Source organism: Coregonus lavaretus, assembly GCF_964263955.1.
Source record: "Coregonus lavaretus genome assembly, chromosome: 2".
NCBI classification, from domain to species: Eukaryota; Metazoa; Chordata; class Actinopteri; order Salmoniformes; family Salmonidae; genus Coregonus; species Coregonus lavaretus.
In genome coordinates, this window is record NC_139989.1 from 13,835,924 (window position 1) to 13,857,648 (window position 21,725).

At 41.9% G+C, this 21,725-nt stretch overlaps 1 protein-coding gene across 1 annotated transcript in view; it reads right to left on the bottom strand.

Annotated features, from left to right (window-relative positions):
• The window catches only part of gpr158a (G protein-coupled receptor 158a), a gene marked incomplete at both ends in the record, with an annotated part of 113,632 nt that extends 103,336 nt beyond the window's left edge, over nucleotides 1-10,296 (bottom strand). Inside the window, one exon of the mRNA XM_084182881.1 lies at nucleotides 9,404-10,296. Coding sequence (XP_084039007.1) covers nucleotides 9,404-10,296 — 893 coding nt within the window. The remainder of the gene's footprint in view (nucleotides 1-9,403) is intronic.
• Between the last annotated feature and the right edge of the window lie 11,429 nt (nucleotides 10,297-21,725).

Below are 21,725 nucleotides of genomic sequence, written 5' to 3' on the forward strand. Positions count from 1 at the left end.
TACTATGTACTAGGACATATTAATATTACTCCTATTACTCCTTCCAGTCACACACTCACAAGCAAGCAAGCACGCACACAAACACACACATACATACAAGTTAATGTTGCTGGTGAAGTACCTTCTCCAGGTGCAAGTGAACTGGTTTATAGTGTACCCAGTGGACAGAATGTAATGTGTGCACAAACACTCCCTACCTACAGTATGCTGTTATTAATAACTCTTGCTACGACCTCGCCTGACCCACACCCCCAGCCAGTGCTCAGATAACAAGACATTGCTTTCCCACCAAACAAAACAATTCTGTTCTGCCCCCTGGATCCTGAGATAACACACTGTCTTCTCATCACATCTTGTCCAAAATACCCTGAAAAGCATCACTTGGCTTTTTCTTCCGAATTCATCCATCTCTTTTGTAGCCTAAGCCAAATTCCCCAGGCAATTTTCAGCAGCCGAGCTAAAGTGGCCATATGGTACGCAAAAAGACTCGAGCATGTGCAGTTTTCCGAAGCGTCCAAATGCCTAGAACCATGGCTCGCTCCGACAGAGGCAGTGAATGAATAAGAACGATACCGTTGGAGTGCAATTTAATCTGGGCAGCCACCAGGAGTAGGCTCCAAAGGTGTCATGGTAGTCATTGGGCCCTCAGGCACAAAGGCTGAAAGATCACAGGGAACAGGAAAGAGTCTTGCCCCAGGAATCAGAGAGCTCTCTTTTTTTCTCCTTCTCCATTCATTGCGGGTCTAAAGAGCAGTGGGAGAAAGGATGAGCATCGGACAGGGGGGTTCCACTTCCTCTAATGGACCAGTCAGCCACAATGCCATGCTAATATTAGCCCACGTACTCGGAAGTCTCTTCCACGTGTTTCAAAGTCAATAGCTAATATGTGCAGTGATTTGCAGAAATGCTGAGACCTAATGCTAAATGGGGCAAAATAGTTGTTCAGAATTGGCTAACTAGAAAGACCAAATGCAAAACAAATTGTTATGTTTCTCCAATGGTCAAATGGTTTCCATTAGAGAACTGGGTAGCCGGCTTTCAGTTTGGCTCAGCAGCTGTCTGCTATCTGGACAGCTTGACTGCTACGGGATATCCCACTGTCCTCCAGAGTGGGAGCACAGTGAGGTGCCAATAGCATCTGCTGAGATGGTGGCCTTCCAGAAACAGCTTGTAAGGAAGCCCCAGTATGCCTCTAGCTAAGTGGAATAATATGCTAGTAAACTGTGAAGATCAGAGAGGACAGAACATGATAATTTTGACAGCCATACTCTCTAAGATCAGGGACTTCAAATTGCAACAAACACAAAACATACCATAATGTTGCAATAACATTAAGCCAGGGTATATTAAACGGTTTACAGCATTGTAGCAACGTTGTATTTGACATGTGCAATGGCTAGCTAACAATCCCTGGAGTTTGCCTACATTTTCCATTGATGTCATGGGGACTCCACTGCTCAGTAAGGTTGCTTGTCAATACTCTGTCGCCAATCAGGTAAATGTCCACAGTGAGGACGCACAAAAACACGACTTCCCCTACATAGAGAGAGAAAGCAATTAATAATAACCATTTCATTAATAATAACCATCTCAGTGGTTTTATTAATGATAATCAAATCACCATCTGTTGTTGCATTACAGATCGCCAAACAGGGATTTTAATCCTGTAATGTCTTTAGATTTATCCCCCTGTAATCTTTTGCAGTGAGCTAGAGCTGTAATACAGTAGAGATGGCCTAATGAGAGATGTGTTTGGGCTGGCTAGTTAGGGGTAAAGATACATGCTGTAAACAATATAGGGCATAATAAAGGATAAACAGTTCAGCTATGGCCATGTCTCTGTATGTTTAGCTGAACTCAAAGTAATGGTGAGATTATCTTAAATTTGATCTTCTCAATACTATGGATACTATGGATACTATGGATACTATGGATACTATGGATACTATGGATACTTTCACCTTTCATTCATTTGATAAAGATGGGGGTATTTCTCAATCATCTCAATCATTTCTGGGTTAGGGTCTAAAGAAAGGAGGGTTGACGTGAGGGTGTTTAGAGTGTAGTGCCACTATGACAGAAAAGCGAGAGCACTCAAGAGAACGGCGTTCAGTGCTTTCTGTGACATTAAAGTCGCCATGGGCGTTCCGTCTGCTTTGATGACCGGCGACAGAACTCAATAAAATGACCCCTAGTTGCTTCATGGAGGCATCAGCGGCAGAGCCCAGCCAGCGGCTAGCTAGTCAGATTAGTCTCCGCTTGTCCTGTCAGGTTAATGCATTTCCATCACATTGGAGACATTTTCCCAGAGAAAATCGGACATTGTGATCATTCTTTGACGTAATGCATAAGTTGTTGTGCTCTTCTGAAAGATATTATATATTTGGTTATATGTGGGCTATATATGTGGGCTAGCATGTGACTTGGGCTGGCTAAACAAATTACTTCTGGCCAGAGGAGCTTTGATTTAATATAACACATGAAGAAGTGACCATGTATATTATGCCTGGCTTAGTGTAGAGTCATCATGGCGGTGCCAAGATATTACCACTGCATACTGTATATAACTATATTAAATGGTTGGCCTTGTCCTCTCTCTACACTCTTAGAAACAAAGGTGCTATCTAGAACCTACAAGGGTTCTTCAGCTGTCCCCATAGGATAACCCTTTGAATAACCCTTTTTGGTTCCAGGTAGAACCTTTTACACAGAGGGTTCTACATGGAACCCAAAAGAGTTCTACCTGGAACCAAAAAGGGTTCTCTTTTGGGGACAGCCGAATAACCTTTTTGGAACCTTTTTTTTCCAAGAGTAGACTCCACCTCATCCATTCTCCGACACTAATGCTCTAGTCTACAGTACAGTCAGTATGTTTCATATTGTAACTTCATAGGACATTTGTATTTTGAACAGAGTAAGAAACATGTAGATAGTATATCAGCCATGAGCCTTCTTGTTCTTTTCATTGTATTTCTACAGTAGTGTGCTGAATTAATTGATTTGCAATCACATTAACAGAGTAGAAAATCTGTGTTTTGATGGGGTCTTTTCAACTCAAAGCTCCTCTGAATGTCTATTCTGATGTAATAGAGACACCGCATTGTGAAACTAGATCGACTAATGTATCCAACCATGCAATCATGGCTTGAATATTGGCCCGTCAATATTCAAGGAAAGTTGTTCCTAGTACCTGCGATAATGTGCACAAATGAAAACAAATCTTATTTTAACGGACTCCAAATGTCAAGCAAAGAGAGGATAATCCCTTCATTATACAGTTGAAGTCGGAAATTTACCAACACCTTAGCCAAATACATTTAAATAGTTTTTCACAATTCCTGACATTTAATGCTGGAAAAAATTCCCTGTTTTAGGTCAGTTAGGATCACCACTTTGTTTTAAGAATGTGAACTGTCAGAATAATAGTAGAGAGAATTATTTATTTCAGCTTTTATTTCTTTCATCACATTCCCAGTGGGTCAGAAGTTTACATACACTCAATTAGTATTTGATAGCATTGCCTTTAAATTGTTTAACTTGGGTCAAACTTTTCGGGTAGCCTTCCACAAGCTTCCCACAATAAGTTGAGTGAATTTTGGCCCATTCCTCCTGACAGAGCTGGTGTAACTGAGTCAGGTTTGTAGGCCTCCTTGCTCACACACGCTTTTTCAGTTCTGCCCACACATGTTCTATAGGATTGAGGTCAGGGCTTTGTGATGGTCACTCCAATACCTTGACTTTGTTGTCCTTAAGCCATTTTGCCACAACTTTGGAAGTATGCTTGGGGTCATTGTCCATTTGGAAGACCCATTTGCAACCAAGCTTTAACTTCCTGACTGATGTCTTCAGATGTTGCTTCAATATATCCACATAATTTTCCTTCCTCATGATGCCATCTATTTTGTGTCCCTCCTGCAGCAAAGCACCCCCACAGCATGATGCTGCCACCCCCGTGCTTCACGGTTGGGATGGTGTTCTTCAGCTTGCAAGCAGCCCCCCTTTTTCCTCCAAACATAACGATGGTCATTATGGCCAAACAGTTCTATTTTTGTTTCATCAGACCAGAGGAAATTTCTCCAAAAAGTACGATCTTTGTCCGCATGTGCAGTTGCAAACCGTAGTCTGGCTTTTTTATGGCAGTTTTGGAGCAGTGGCTTCTTCCTTGCTGAGCGGCCTTTCAGGTTATGGCGATATAGGACTTGTTTTACTGTGGATATAGATACTTTTGTACCTGTTTCCTCCAGCATCTTCACAAGGTCCTTTGCTGTTGTTCTGGGATTGATTTGCACTTTTCGCACCAAAGTACGTTCATCTCTAGGAGACAGAACGCGTCTCCTTCCTGAGCGGTATAATGGCTGGTGGTCCCATGGTGTTTATACTTGCATACTATTGTTTGTACAGATGAACGTGGTACCTTCAGGCGTTTGGAAATTGCTCCCAAGGATGAACCAGACTTGTGAAGGTCTACAATTTTTTTTCTGAGGTCTTGGCTGATTTCTTTTGATTTTCCCATGATGTCAAGCAAAGAGGCACTGAGTTTGAAGGTAGGCCTTGAAATACATCCACAGGTACACCTCCAATTGACTCAAATGATGTCAATTAGCCTATCAGAAGCTTCTAAAGCCATGACATCATTTTCTGGAATTTTCCAAGCTGTTTAAAGGCACAGTCAACTTAGTGTATGTAAACTTCTGACCCACTGGAATTGTGATACAGTGAATTATAAGTGAAATAATCTGTCTGTAAACAATTGTTGGAAAAATTACTTGTGTCATGCACAAAGTAGATGTCCTAACCGACTTGCCAAAACTATAGTTTGTTAACAAGAAATGTGTGGAGTGGTTGAAAACAAGTTTTAATGACTCCAACCTAAGTGTATGTAAACTTCCGACTTCAACTGTATGTTATCCTCTAACACTGAGTTCAGTTGCTTACTGGGAATAAAGTCAATTCAAGTACATGAGATGAAGAACTATTTGTTTAGAAAGTGCTAATTATATGGCCAGAAGGGAAGGACACTTTTCCTTGCTGGGTTCTTACCAGCTTGATCAGAATGTGAGTGTGAGCTCCCTTACAAAGAAAAACATTAAAAAATCCTGGTTGGTCCCTGGATGGGAGACAAGATGTAGCTGGAAGTTGTGAAAAATGTCACATTAAAAAACATATACTTGTATATACACTACATGACCAAAAGTATGTGGACACCTGCTCGTTGAACATCTCATTCCAAAATCATGGGCATTTATAGGGAGTTGGTCCCCCCCTTTGCTGCTATAACAGCCTCCACTCTTCTGGGAAGGCTTTCCACTAGATGTTGGAACATGGCTGTGGGGATTTGCTTTTATTCAGCCACAAGAGAATTAGTGAGGTCAGGCACTGATGTTTGGCGATTAGGCCTGGCTCGCAGTCGGCGTTCCAATTCATCCTAAAGGTGTTCAATGGGGTTGAGGTCATGGCTCTATGCAGGCCAGTCAAGTTCTTCCACACCGATCTCGACAAACCATTTCTGTATGGACCTCGCTTTGTGCACAGGGGCATTGTCATGCTGAAACAGGAAAGGGCCTTCCCCAAACTGTTGCCACAAAGTTGGAAGCAAAGAACCGTCTAGAATGTCATTGTATGCTGTAGCGTTAAGATTTCCCTCCAATGGACCGAAGGGGCCTAGCCCGAACCATGAAAATCAGCCCCAGATCACTAATCCTCCTCAACCAAACTTTACAGTTGGCACTATGCATTCGGGCAGGTAGAGTTCTCCTGGCATCCGCCAAACACAGATTCGTCCGTTGGACTGCCAGATGGTGAAGCATGATTCATCACTCCAGAGAACGCGTTTCCACTGCTCAAGAGTCCAATGGCGGCGAGGTTTACACCACTCCAGTCGACGCTTGGCATTGCGCATGGTGATCTTAGGTTTGTGTGCAGCTGCTTGGCCATGGAAACCCATTTCATGAAGCTCCCGACAAACAGTTATTGTGCTGACGTTGCTTCCCGAGGCAGTTTGGAACTTGGTAGTAAGTGAGTGTTACACTACGATTTTTACGCACTACGCGCTTCAGCACTCGGCGGTCCCGTCCTGTGAGCTTGTGTGGCCTATCACTTCGATGCTGAGCCATTGTTGATCCTAGACGTTTCCACTTCACAATAACAGCTCTTACAGTTGACTGGGGCACCTGTAGCTGAGCAGAAATTTGACGAACTGACTTGTTGGAAAGGTGGCATCCTATGATGGTGCCACGTTGAATGTCACTGAGCTCTTCAGTAAGGCAATTCTACTGCCAATGTTTGTCTATGGAGATTGCATGGCTGTGTGCTCGATTTTATACACCTGTCAGCAAGGGGTGTGGCTGAAATAGCTGAATCCACTCATTTGAAGGGATGTTTCACACGTTTATTTTTCAAACTTCCATCTACATCTTCTCCCCAATCCAAGGACAGACCCTGCTTAGCTTCAGAAGCAAACCAGCAGTGCTATGCAGTGTGCTATGTTGCTGGAATGAATGTGCCAAAACTTGCAAATTGAAAAAAGGCAGTGAAAGCTAAGGCCAATGTAACATAACCAAAGATAGGGAATATTGTAGGAAAAAGGGAGGCGTTTTATTTCACCCTTGGCCTACAATGGTTGCGCCCCCCGCTGAAACCTAAATTAACATAATAAAAAGATCTCCATCTAAATCTGTCTGTTTAAGCTAGAGATATGTGTTTTTTTGCATGGTCTGCGTCTCAATCCACCGCATCCGCCGATATCGCCCATCCGAATCTGCGGTGAAAGGTGCCAGAGCTAGAGCGGTGTTTGTCAGACCATGAGACATCCCGAAAATCGGTCTTCTCACGAAAACGTCTGTAGCATCCAAACGGTTTGGCCTACAAACCACCCTATTGAAAGCTGAGACTCTCACGAACATGATGGTGTTCTCCGTTTTGCTCTAGGACGCCCAGAAGCCTCACAAGACTCCCCTGAAGTTGGTACAGCCTCTTCTGCCAACTTCTGTCTGTAGTTTCCGAACAGTTTGGGTTACAAACTAATATGAATGGAAGTATATATGGAGAGTTTAGTGCCTAAAATAAGCGGATAAATACATGTAAAAATCCACACTCTCTCTCTCACACACACACACTCACACACACACACACACACACACACACACACACACACACACACACATCCCCGATGGGTGTAGCTAAGGGCCAGAACTGTAGAGACAACCTGTCTCTCTACACTGTTCTAACTACACCCTGTGGCCTTCTCTTGTCCCCTGAGGCAAATGTTGAGGAATTGAGAGGAGGTTCAAAGTGTGAGCTCTCACACCTCCACATGAGCAGGTTGATCTGTCACACACACATCCACACATGTTCATATAGATACTCACTCATTCTATTGTACCAATCTACTCTACCGTATAGGGACAGATTAGTACGTGTTTGCACCACTACAAAGTTTACTCTAATCTACTTTGAATACTGTAGGAAGACATGAACAAATTCATAGTTTCCCTCTCTGTGTTGTGGGCAACAATTTTAACGAGGCACAAATCTAAAATTCAGACTGAGGGCATTATTAGTTTAAAAAGGTATCTATTGAAGAAATAAAGGATTTAAAATGGCCCAGGGTTGTTGTTGAACATCTTTCATTATTAATTCATCATTGTATTGATTGCGTATTGATCTGGAGGGGAGACTGAGAAGTGATGTCTTACGCAGTATATTACAAAACATTTCCCCCTTTGTATCTGTGTATGGGGGAGGTAAGGGACAGGAAGGTTTTAAGAGAAGAAATATGTTACTTTTAATCTAGTCTGAGAGGGGGTAATTGACCAACACACCATTCAAAGAGAGAGTGAAGGAAAGGGGTACCAAAACAAAATGTTGACTAAGTAAAAACCTGATGAACCACATATCATCTTATAACCAGATAGGCCTATCCTCTGTGTTAAACAAAAGGTAACACAGCAGTCTTAATGACACAGCATCACAATATGTCCTCATCTAGTTCGAATGTGGGGGTAAGAATAGACCAGACAGATACAAGCTGTTATTGAACTAATCATTGAGGTGAAACACAAATGTTTTATGTACGGATACTGCTTCACAATAATGATTCTCAGAGGACAATGTATAATCCTGAATCAGGAGTACCTGTGGGATCAATTGGATTGAAAAGATGCACCATTGATTGCTGTTGTTGTGGCCACTCCCCAAGGACCTGAGACAATACATAACATCCACTATTTAACCAGTATGATGTTGTTATTGAGTTTACACAGTTGATGGGGTAAAAATGCATTGTAACATTCTTGTTGTATGTTGTTGTTACATTGACTTAACATTGTTATCACAAATGGACATGATGCTGTCTGCAATGAGGGAAGAGAAACTGAATAGAAAATGAATTTGGTTCCAAAGCTTAATATAACCTATCAGCAATATTTACGTTGGTGAATGAGCCTATACAATGTTCAGCACTATATGTCTAATTTGCAATCCATGCCTTTCCGTGAGCAACCCTGGTGTGTATCAATTAAAGATTAATTGAACGCAGTGCACACAACTAGCTATCTGAATAAAAAATGTATCACGAAGATGTCGGTCACAATTCTATTGAGCCTCACTTGGGCTAGGCTACGTAAACATGACAATACCACACTTACAGGCGAACTATTAGGCGGTAGTGGTGGTAAACATATTGGAGCATGAATAATAGATAAAAAACTCATATTCAAGAATATATTTTTCAACATTCCTCGTTACAGCTGAGAGGCAACCTGGCCACCCTGGAGCCTGCATGTGACTGTCTCGCATTTTATTTGGATGCAGTTTCACTCGAAAGACCAGGATATTATGTTTATTATGCACAATGTGAGTGATATGAAAAAATAAGCTTTCCTTTTCTGAGAAGGGAAAAGCACGCACCCAACACTGTATGAGTCGTAAAGGAGGTGTGCGAGTTTGAAAAATTAATTAGCCAGAGGTTTCCATCGTTGCAACGGAATAACATCGGGAGTTATTTTTAGCATCATCCTCTGCACCTGCAGTGACGCTTTACGACGCGCGTTCTTAGACGAGAGAAGGAGCGACACCAGTTGGAAATAACGGCGGCGGTAGATAACAACTTGAAATGAATATTTAGCTTTCACGCAAAAGTAAGGAGTACCAGTAGACCTACCACACCAACTGAAAAGTCTTATATTGATTTGTGCATTGGGGTGTTTTAAGAAAGATGACTTAAACAAAAAAAGTATAGGCTACACAAGGACACCAGGATGCAGCTGCCTCACTACTTTATGCACGTGCCATAAATCAAAAGTAACGTTACGTTATAGCAGCAGCATAGGCCTACTATTCTGGTTTCCTCTGGGTGCAATGCTTATGAATAATGACTGAAACAACAGTAGTAGTTCAACCATACCTGAACTCTGGTGCCAGGTTGGGTTTGAGGCCATAGAAACCAGCTGATAGGGTCAAAATCCACCGCGGGATGAAATTCCCGTTTTCACACTCCAGGTACGGTGCTGACCATTTGATATGGGATTTGTCAGGTATGAAACTCTCTCCTCTTTTCAGAGAAGCGTCAACTGATGTAATGTCTTGGCTCAACACCCTTTTGTGGAAATGGGGCTTCTTCTTGTCTTTGATGTCGTGGTACCACTCTGTCTCGGCCGTTCTGTTTTTGAGGTGATGGTGCGCGGTGCTGGAGAGATCCTGGAGAACTATCTCGCCTCCTGCTCTCGTAGCTTGGAGAAAGACAGAGCGCCCTTGGGCAGACGACTCAGTGTTGAATATGACCACGGCCCTGTGGATCTTGGAGTCCCCCTCTAGTATACTCCTGACCAGTGCGTGGTACCACTCAATGTCTCGTCGGAGACTCTGCTCCCTTGACCTGTTGGCTTGCAGTATCATGTTTAGGAAGTTAGTAGCGTGCATCACAGTGTCTAGCACGCTGTGCATGGAATAATGCGGGGCTGTATGAGACCTCCCTCGCAGAGCACTGAGCTCGTATCTCCGTGAGCAGTTGGCATGTTTTAAGGTGGTAGAATCCCCCGTGTGTAAAAACGCCGTGACGACCCGAGGAAGATGCTCCTCAATAGTCTGCGGCAAGACGGAGCGCTCTGTCGCGCCTTTTGGCGGATGAGACGCACGAAGATGTGCTTGTTGGTACTTGATATGAGTGTTGTAGATCGGCTGCTGTGCTCTGATATCTTTCTCGTGCTCTGGCCACTCCACGAATCGATCATTTGATCCAATAACAAATCCCACTTGCAACAGTAATGATAACCGGAAAACAGCCATATCCCCAATCATTTTACAGATGTTTGGCGACTGGATTGATGCTCAGCAAATGATTGCGTTGGGCACTGTACAGCAGGCCAATTTCTCAGTTACAAATCTTTTTTTTTTCACCTGTAGATATTCACGCGAGTTCCACACTTGGCTCGTGAAAATAAGATAACTATCTTGAAATCTCTAGTAAAATCCCTTCTTATTTTCTCCAAACAGATGTCACGTTTAGCTTGTTTATGTGTCTCCCGCTTGAAGCTGTTTTATCCTCTCTGATTCCGTTTGGTTAAACCAATCTAAAGAACATCGAAGACGGGCTTGGGTGTTGCTTGGCGTCCTCCTTAGACTGTGATGTTTGAACACAGCCTGAATTGAAAAGAGAAAAAAATCCTCCGATTTTTGGAAGCACGGAGTCAGGATTTCACACTTGGGTGACAAACACACTCCGCCCTCTTCCGTCCACAACAAGCAGTAACTAAACCGTGGGGACATCGGGAACCATTCGTTCTTAAAGCCCGTCTTCTTCATTATCTTATAGGATTTCTAAAGTGCCCTTGATTCGCGAATGGCCGTTTCCTCTGTCAATCATTGCACTGGGAGCGCGGGTTAGGTGGAGAGGCGAAGGAGCTGTCTCGTGCTGAAAGCTGCGCTCGAGAAAAACAGCCAAGGAAAGGAGTCGCTCGCTCAGCAAACTGTGATCTCTCTCGGACGATGGTTTTTTAGAGGGAGACTTTCGGTTATTCTAATCTTTAATAACGTTCTAAAGATAGGATTACATGATTTTGAGATTTTATTGATAAAGGTCTGATGTCGTAAAATGTCGCTGTGTTGATTTATTTAGGCGAAGTGGTATAAAAGATGCTGTCCATAGGCTAGTCAACAGGGATAACAGCAGGATTTGACTACAAATTGAAAATGTATACGTTGTAACCGGAGTAGATTGTCAGTTGTAGGTTAAGATTGTGCATAGTCAATCTGCTGAGGCGCTAAAGCCTACTCTATAATCGGTATAGGCTACAAATGGATTGATGATTAATGCTAAAAACATGCCACAGCGAAGATTACGTTGCTTTCGTCTTTATTAATAAATCCGTTAGTGACTGTAGGCCTAGGAGGCAACCACAATTTGTATTTTATCACAAATGGGATGTTGATTGGACACATTTGATTCCAGGTTTCAAAACAATATTGAAAGAGGTCACAATGGCTGCGTTTACACAGGCAACCGAATTTTGATATTTTTTCCACTAATTGGTCTTTCGACCAATCACACCAGATATTCTCAAATCAGATCTTTTTCAGAACTGATCTGATTGGTCAAAAGACCAATTAGTGAAAAAAACGATCAGAATTGGGCTGCCCCTAGACGCAGACAAAGTAGGCTATATGGCATCGAAATTGTCTCATATCCTTTCTGCCTCGCAGACAAACATGGTGCAACAAAAGGCGATGAGGGACCACAGGCACATAGAACAAGCTGAATGTAAAACGTTTAAAGTTGTGAATCATGGTGCAATGAGTCATTGCAGCTGCACGACCACTTAATTCGTTGGCTCATGTCTGAAAACAAGGTAATATTGAATAACAAACAATTTCATCTTTCTTTGGACTTGCGTCACTGGATCAAGTGGCACAAAAACAGATTTTTCTCGTTTTAGACATCCTAAATGAATGCTAGGGCATGGCTGATTGAACCTTGGTAAATGGTGACGAGATTGAGTTGCACAAATACATACTGTCATATTATGCAATGTTAATTTCACTCATCTTTATAAATGAAACAATATGTGAGATGCAATTTGCAGTGAAACACTGTCACACACAAAATGGCCAACATTCTTACTCAATTCCATATCCAGAATATATCATATGGTTATGGATTTTGTACTAAAATCAATGCATTCTGTGCCACTAAACACACGCACACAGTAGTCATTTCTGTGTGCCTAATATATGCCTAAATCGTCTGGAGCTTATGCGGGAGCTATGTGCCTAAATACAGGATGACGGGAGATGAAGTCAGGTTACAAGTAAAAAAAAAAAACGTTTCTCTAAGGATGTCAAGAAATGACATGAGTCTGTGATATCTTGTTGTCCATAGGGTGTCACTTTAACCCTCATAAATGTTTATGGGCATGAATATTTAAAGAACATTTTTCGCTTCATCAACAACATTCTGTACAACCAAGACCATCAATACAACAGTCAGGCATTCACAACACATTTACTGTCACCTTTGCATCTTAGTCTTTTGACACCTTTTCAATGGGTTCCGCTATCCTCACAATCAATCAAGTTGTCAATCAAGCTATAACTCTCTACACCTCATGGGTGGTACTGTATTCCCAATAAGATAATAAATAAAGAAAATATACAAAGAATGCAGCCATTTCTATGATTCCAAACTAATCCGACTAATAGAATAGAATAGAATATGGACTCCAATTCTCCTTTATACCTCTTGTGAGGCATAAAATGAGGTGAAGCATCCCTTTAAGCATGTTATATCCTGCCAGCAGCACCTTGCAAATTCAGGTGTGTATTTCCCCTACAATCTACTATAGACCCGTGCACCTTCCAATCAATAAACTCATCTAAAGTATGCTGTGGGTCCCTCATTTGTGTTACTCAAGCAAGCATCATTGAAAGATCATGGCTTTATTAACTCATGTGGACTCTCTATCTATCTATCTCATTGCATGTCTTTCACCCCCCCCCCCCCCCCCCCACACACACACACACACACCTCTATCTCCATCTCTCGCTCTATCTCTCTCCATCCCCCTCTCCCTCTCTCTCCACCCCCGCCTTCCTTCCCTCCCTCTCTCTATCCATCCCCCTCTCCACCCCCCCCTCTACCTCTCTCTCTCTCTCTCCCCTATCTCTCTCTGGGGTGTAGGGGCATGTCAAGTCACGCTGTTTGGGCTGGAGGCATCTCATCCAGGGAGGAGGCTGAGGCTGGGGGAATACAGCCGTGACGGAGGGGAGGGGGGGTGTGTGACAGCTGGGTGCTGGGGCATCTCCTGAGGGCCACTGGGGCACCAAACCCAACATCCAAGACAGATTTATGGATCAGCAGGTGCACCCATTGTTATCAGCCACATCTCAAACCTCTGCTTTTCCAAAATATTGGTTGAGGAATTGCATAAATTGTGGCTCAATTCAAAATAGCAACCGTATCCCCATGAGTGATGCAATGTAAATGGCACAGATAAAGCAATTTGATACATAAGCAAACACATATGCTGATTAGTTCATTTTGAAAGAGGTCACCATTATGCCATTATATTTAAGTAATCTGGCACAATAGGCAGTGGGCCAGTCAACCCATTTACCTGTGACTGTATTCATGATACAGCACTGCCTATTGTGCCTGATTACTTAAATATAATGGCATAATGTGTGCCTTATTGCTTTTATAAAACTGTTACCATATTTAAAATAACAATGAATTACATATGTTCATTAAACCGTTATTTTGAAAAGTACATTAATACAATTTCATTCTTCCACCATAAGATATAGTCCGGACAAAAATCTGGTTGTTAGTTATTTTGATTTAACAACCCAGTGGTTAATTATTCTTACATAGTTGCTATGCAAAAGGACTACAATCCGTTCTAAACAAAATGGTTGCTATGCAGGCTGGATAGCTAACGTTATTGTCACTTCCTAGCTAGCTAGCCAACTTTAGCTAACTCAGTCACTCAAACGTTGAACCTGAAATGACTCGCTGCATTTTCGTTTGTCTTAACTTTTTTTCTATTGGCATTTACTTGGATATGTCCATGATAATAACGTTGATGCGTGATTTCGACTGGCTCAGAAAAAGTTGTCTCGTCTGGGTACGGTTCACTCTATGTATGTTACTACAGAGATCGAAATTCAAAAGTGAAATATTGTTTCCAAGGTCGGACAGGCAGACAGCAAGGCTTATATTAACCCCCGCTGTACCAAACTAAATGCTAGGCTGGAAGCAAGGGGAAACAACGTGCGAGTTGGCATAAATACAAGAGATGATTCGGACAACAACATGAACATGATATTCTTATGGAAGCGCAGTGATACTTTTCAGATGGAACCGTTATCAGGCATAGGTGTGTCTATGACGGCCAATACAGCACGGCTTGGAACGCTGCTCGTCCAATCACCATCCAGGATCCAAACAACCAGTTTTCTAACAGTAGCGATTAGAAAGTATTGTGTACATTTTCTAGACAGATTGTTCAATATCTTCATACCCAGACAATCAAATGTAAACCATTTCAAATTATTTATTCTAGATAAACAAACTGAAGGTGACTTTTAAGGGTGCGTTCGTAAATTCACTCTGGACGCTCTGCTGTGAAAATGCGAGCGCTCTAGTTTTAGCGTCTAGAGCGCTTGTTAATGTCGACGAATTTACGAATTATAAAACGGTTCACAAATAAAAATGGCTGAAAACAGAGAAGGCGTGACTGCTCTCTTTTGGGTAGTAAACAATGTTGTTTCATCTATTTTTGAGACTCTGGTTGACAGCGACAGTGATGAAGACAATGTAAGATCAACACATTGGCCTTGCATCATGAATTTGGCGTGTCAGTGTGTCACTAACCTTGTTTTTAGCTACAGTAACATCAAGCTAGCTAGCTAGTTAACGTTAGCAAGTGCAGTCAGCTGATTGTCAGATGAAATGGCAATAGCTAGAGTAGTATAACGGAATTTACTTAGTTAGCAACATAGCAGGCTATTCTAGATAGCTAGCTTGCTACAGGACAATGTCTTTCATTTGGTTTTTTTAGGAGTATGACACTGCCAACATTGACATGGAAATCCTTAATATGTTAACACCCAATCCGCAATTTACACACACACGGATTCCAGACTATGCCGAAAAAAGTGTACTTATGATGACGACTTCAAAATGCACTTCAGAATGAAAAGGAGCACCTTCCAAACCCTCTGCTAGGAAACAGCTAACCAAATAACCAACCAGGCAGTCGGTCGGCCAGCCATTCTAGCAGACAAACAGCTCATGATTGTTCTGTGGTTATTAGGAAATCAGGAGTCATTCAGGTGAATATTGTTGTGCCATTATAAACTAATCATGATCATGGATGTGATCAGGTACAGAACTTGACAAAATTATGTCAAAATCTACAGTACCACACCATTGACAAGCAACGTCATAACTAGCCAACTCCATCACAGCTAGCTACTGTAGTCCATACACGTGCACAGACCAACAACATACAATTATAGACCTAGCTACTTCAAACACTGTAATACGTTGTCATAATGCTCAGACAACAGGTAAACAGGGCCACAGACTGTTACTCGCACATTTCAAAATATATAATAAAATAAACGGCAAGCGATCTGCAATAAAACTCACCAGAAATCCATCCTGCTAAATGGTAAATCGGTTTTGTTTACATTATATTGACATTACCTTTCAACTGTCATCAAGCACTGTATTAAAAGGCACATGGTAGCGCTTACGCCTTGTTGTGTTAATGACGAACTGCATGTTACTGCAGCATCATTTGGATTTGATCTCGAATCATGACTGATAGGCCTAGCTGGCAAATAATGAATTTAGGTTCAGAGTAATGTTATAATGTTATTATAACAGTTATATCATAATGTATATAATATCATAATATAAAATTATATTCCTTTGTGCAGGGGAATCAGCGACAGGTTCGATGTCTCTAAATCTACGGTCAAGGCCTGCTTCCAGAGGGTGATCGAAGCAGTATCTCATCTCTCTGCACGAGTCATCGTCTGGCCAACAGGGGCCGGAGCACAAGAGGTCATCAGTGGCTTCGCAACGGCAGCTAAGTTCCCTGGGGTGATCGGAGCCATTGACGGAACACACATTCCCATCAAGGCCCCCCGAGAATACCCTGAGACAAATGTCAACCAAAAGTCTTTCCATTCTATGCACCTCCAGGCCGTCTGCGACAACAAAATGATTTTCACCAGTGTATTAAGTGCCTATCCCGACTCAGGGTATTCACTCTGCACCACAAGGTATAGACAATAGAGAGGTCCTTCACCCATCTGAAGGAAAGGTTCAGGCGCTGAAGTACCTTGATATGAACCGCACTGACCTGATCCCACTCTGTATACTCGCATGTTGTGTGCTACACAACATTTGCCTCTGCAATGATGATACCATAGATGGTTTGCTCCGGGGCATGCTACACGGTGAACAGGAAGAAGAGCAGGATGTCAATAATAATATGCCATTTAGCAGACGCTTTTATCCAAAGCGACTTACAGTCATGCCTGCATACATTTTTACGTATGGGTGGTCCCGGGGATCGAACCCACTACCTTGGCGTTACAAGCGCCGTGCTCTACCAGCTGAGCTACAGAGGACCACAATGATGAAGAGAGGGTGATGCCTGTTGCATCGCAGAAGCGGAACTACATTGCTCACCTGTTGTCTCATGAGCTGTAGGCTAAAACCCAAACCCACCCAATGCCTCTGGACCAGCGTTGGGCACCCCACCTCAAGATGTGTGTATGCCATGGAGCCAGCACCTACTTTTCCACTGCAGCTCTCGCTCTGTTCCTTCCCCCCACAAACAAAAACAGAAACAAATGTTAAATAGTTTTTATTGAATAATTAAAGTCAATGTATTTCATTTACTACAAATAATGAACTTGTAAATAATTGTTTTGATATGCCTATATCAAAACTAAACCTGTTTTGATGTGACTATATTTATTTGACAGAATTAATAAATACCATTTTCAGGTTCTTAATTTTTGACACTTCACTTCTTCAAGCTTTGGAGGATGTTTACTACAGTTCTCTGTTGCTCCAGTAGTTGTTTCATCATGGCCATCTTCTCTGTGTGGCGTGTCTGTGCTTCCAATGCCATTTTTTCAGCTGCCTGCTGTCGTGTATCATCCTCCACCCTGTAATCTTTAAGCCAAACTGGCTCCTCTGCAGGTTTCCTTTTTCTGATGTGGTGGCTTCACAGATTGTGTTGTTTGTCCCTCATCCTCTGGCTGGTGTGCATTGTCCTCTGGCTCGGTGGACTCTGCTTGTGTCAGGTCAGGTTGAGCGGTGGGCTTTGGAGCAATTGGTAGACCTAACATGGGCTATTGACACAGGGTTGATGTTGGGGTATCTATGAAGGAGGGTGTCTAGCGCATTCAAATATGGGTATATTGCCATTCCTATGCCCAATCTTTTGTTATTAGAGAGGGTCTCCTTGTACACTTTTAACATGCCCTTCCACTTGTTGTCATATTGGGGGCATGTGACCTGATGGCCTTTCTTCTGCATTTCTAGTGCTATGACCTCCTAGGCAGCTTTTTTTCTCATTTTTGAAGAATGGAAATTTGATCTGTATTGTTCATAAAGTGCAATGAGGAGAAGGACCGCTGCCTGGTCCCAGGTGAACCCTGCTACCCCTGACTCAATGGCTCCCTGACTGACAGCTGAGGTTTCGTCACTGGCTCCCTGAATCCCTGAATCCCTTGCTCCCCCACTGGTTGGCTCCTGCAGTGATCCTGACTCTACAAAAGAATAAATAAATAAATACAACAATATAAGGCTACTGTCGGCTGATTAATTACTAGGTTGAAGATAACAACCCCTAGATCAATTGGATGGAGAAACTTGGCTAGTGTCACGTCTCCTCCCGTTGCTCCCCTCCGGCGCTCTGATTCGCCGGTCTACTGAGCCACCGGTCTGAGCGCACCACCTCGGCAACACCGGAATGGAAACCCAACGCACCATAATCACCTCCAGCGCACCTGCACCTCATCTCCTCACCACCCCTATATAGCCCTGGACTGTTCAGTGTTGTGTTGTGTGTGATTGTTAGTGTCTTGTCATGTACTCACTCTTTGTTATTCTCTTGCTCAGTGTTAAGTAAACCTTTACATTGTTGATTCCTGCGTCTGCGTCCTGCCTCTTCGTATCCTCAGTACTCGTCACAGCTAGCTAACGTTAGCTAAATTACCTAGCTAACATTAGCTTACCTAGTAGGTGAATGTAATAAATTACATACACCTTCAATCTTCATGAACACATACATACGCTACATAACTAAATTCCCTCCTTGGTTTGTTTTGCCATTACATTTGGCAATATGTTGAATTATAACTTCAAGTGTATCAATATAGCCACATCCATCACAGCTTGCTGAACTCTTGCAGATGCTCGGATCAACCCTACTCCTTGGCCAGAGCGTCCAGTGTACGCTCCGAGAGCGAAACGCTCTGAATTGACGAACGGACAATCCGATAACGCTCTGAATTTACAAACACCCAGAGCACACTCTGAGCGCTCTCTGGCACTCCAGAGTGAATTTACGAGCGCACCCTAAGTCTCTTAAAAAGACATGCCAGTGTTTAAAGTACACTATACTTTATCAGAGGACCCTAATGCAGAATAATTGGGACCTTGAGAGACATTAAGTCCAGATCTCTCTGACAGTTTAGAGATGAGAGTAGTTAGCAATTCTTCTGGAATTGAAAAAGCTGTAAGACTTTTATTGATAGGTTATTTAGCTGATTTGGTGAGCTAAGACATCAGGTAATTGTTGTAAAATAGGATTTCTACTTGTGATATGATTGGATACCCATTGGATAACATTTAAATAGGACGTGTTAAACAAACTTTATTTGACATTTAAAAAAACTGTTCCTTCTAGGACACAAGTCAACAGATACAGTCAAAGTACAAAATAAGCTGATTTTGTATAACATATTAAAGATAAAAAACATAGACAAACCCAAAAAATACAACCGTAAACAGCACCTTAATTGACACACATGGTCAATAATATATTCAGTCACAGATTTATCAAAACTGTACAGTACATGAAGACATTCTGGGCTAGTCTCACCATACTTCTTCATGGGCAGTCAGGGTCTGTGGCCCAAATTGTGTGAGCCAAATTGTTTTTGTTTTGTATTACACAAATGTGTGTTTTCTGTGTACATATTGCGTGTTTGTCATAGCAAACATTATCAGTAACAAATGCGTTGTTGTCACAGGCTACACACTTGTCAAGTTTCATTTCATTTTGCATAGTATTATTATAAGGCACAACCCTGCTCTTAAAATCTTGTTTCAGATCACTTTTTTGTTTTTCTGAGTTGCGTGTGAATAAAGTTAGAAACACTGGGAGGAAAGTGATGCCATGAATCAGCCCAAAAAGCATTACCAAGAACATAATCTTAAAAAAAGTCCTGAAAATATGATTATTTGAGGCAGCCAAAACCACCACACCTAAAATGGTCGAACTAGCCCCTTGTACTATGGGATAGCCCAAAGTAAAGAGAGCATCAACAACTCTTTCATTGCCACTCGATTTTTTGCTCGAGACAAAGGCATAGGATATATGAGCAGAAAAGTCAACGGTGAAACCAATGCAGACAACAAGAATGATCATGGATATGGAGTCTAGATTGACGTCCCACAATGCCATGAAACCAGTGACGCCCACAATGACAGAAGCAATAGAGAATGTCACCCACAGAGAACAGAGAGGGTTAGGAATCAGTAGGAGGGCGATAATCAACATGACTGCTGTCGTGACTCCAATATTCTGGAGGGTGCCACTCACTATAACAGCATACTGGTCATAGTAGATGAATGCTGGGTGGTAAACCATCAATGGGACAACACTACAACTCTCTGCTGTTTCTTTAAGACTGTTGACCATTTCAATTTCCATACTGGCATTGACTATATTAACAGTTTGGATGAAGAATCGAGAAGCATGGATAGCATTACTGGTGAAGTTCACATCTTGCTTAAAATCAGGGTACAAATTCAGAAAAAGAAATACATTTGCACTGAATACAATTTCATCATCAATATTTAAATGTGTACTTCGTGCATAGCCTTCATAGTAATCAAGCCAGGATGTATACAAATCATCCGCAATAAATTGAAGCTTTTTAAAGTCATCCATGCAGGAGTGGAGTTCAGATCGTTTGTTCTTATCCCAATATGGAAATTTCTCACTGACAATTACCATGACATTAGGACCATAAGTAGAGAAGTATTGCCTGTCATTGTCATAATATGGAATAACGTAAGAGTCATCAGCTGCCAAATCACGAAGATCAATTCCTTGCTGTATTTGAAAACACCCATAGATACTTGTGGCCAAATACCCAGCATAAATAAAGATTACAATTACTTTGGTCCATGGTTTTGTCAGAGAAGGACCATAGTATTTCTTAAATAAATTATTGATTGGTTGTTCTTTCTCTGTCCCAGTGTCTTTATCATAGTTCCCTCCCACACAGCACATACTATACCCATTAGAACATTCTTTGGGATTCTCAGATGGAATCTTCATGCAAGTCAACCAGTGTCTGTTGCTTCTTTCTCTCCTCCCATTCAATGCCAGGAAAGCTCCAAAGAATGTTATATTGTAAATGTAGCAAAATATAATGGCAGTGCTTGTATACAGGCAAAAATATTGTACTGACGGAAAGTCGGACATGAGTCCAATGTAAAACCCAAGGACGTCAGTCAAGGTGGTGATGGTTATAGACATGGCAGCTTCTTTGTAGGTGTGTGCCATGCGTTTCTCCACGGGGTCTTTGACATTGGTCTGCTGCCAGTTTGACACCATGATGAACATGTCATCGACACCAATTCCTGTAAAGTATACATGCTGTTGTCATCTAGTGAACAGAGTCAGTTGGAGCTTTGAAATGCATTTAACCTGACATTGAAAATTGACTTATTATTGACTCCATGAATTATCTTACCAAGTATAAGGAAAGGACAGTTTGCCACAGTAATGACAAAGGGCATTCCAATGTAAAACATCAATCCAAATGAGGAGAGCACAGCCAGGCCAGCAGAGAGGACACCAATGGCAGCCACCCACACTTTGTTCCTCACATTGTCCAGCCTAAGACAAAATGGTTGTCATCAACTAACAACCGAATTTACTTGGAATGATCAACATTTGAATGGCAATTTACCATACTTTGACAGCGACTGGTCAATTTGGTCTGAAATTCAATTGTATTTTTCTTACCTTAGGCAAGATATGACTGAAAAGGCGATGGCAAGGGCATATGTGGTTGAGAACAATGGAATCCCATCTGTGGTGTGTTTTTCGATCTCCTCCTGCTTTGATCGTGATGTATAGTAAGACACCTACAAAATTAGATGTTCCATGGTGAAGCAACTGTTAAACAAAATATACATAATTCAATGTACGGCCTACTTAAAAGTAAATAATCTATAAGAGCAGTATCGTAACTGTGGTATAGAAGATTCCTCTGGTTTGTAAAGGACAGAGAGTGTTATATTTCATGTGCTGTAGCCATGCCACTACTGTACTTGGTAACACTTTACAATATGGTTACGTGCACTTGCATTAACTAATGTTTTAGCATGAGTAAATGATTACCAAATACATTGTCAAAGCAATGTTCTGAAAATATCGTCCATAGTTCATATTCTATTCAAT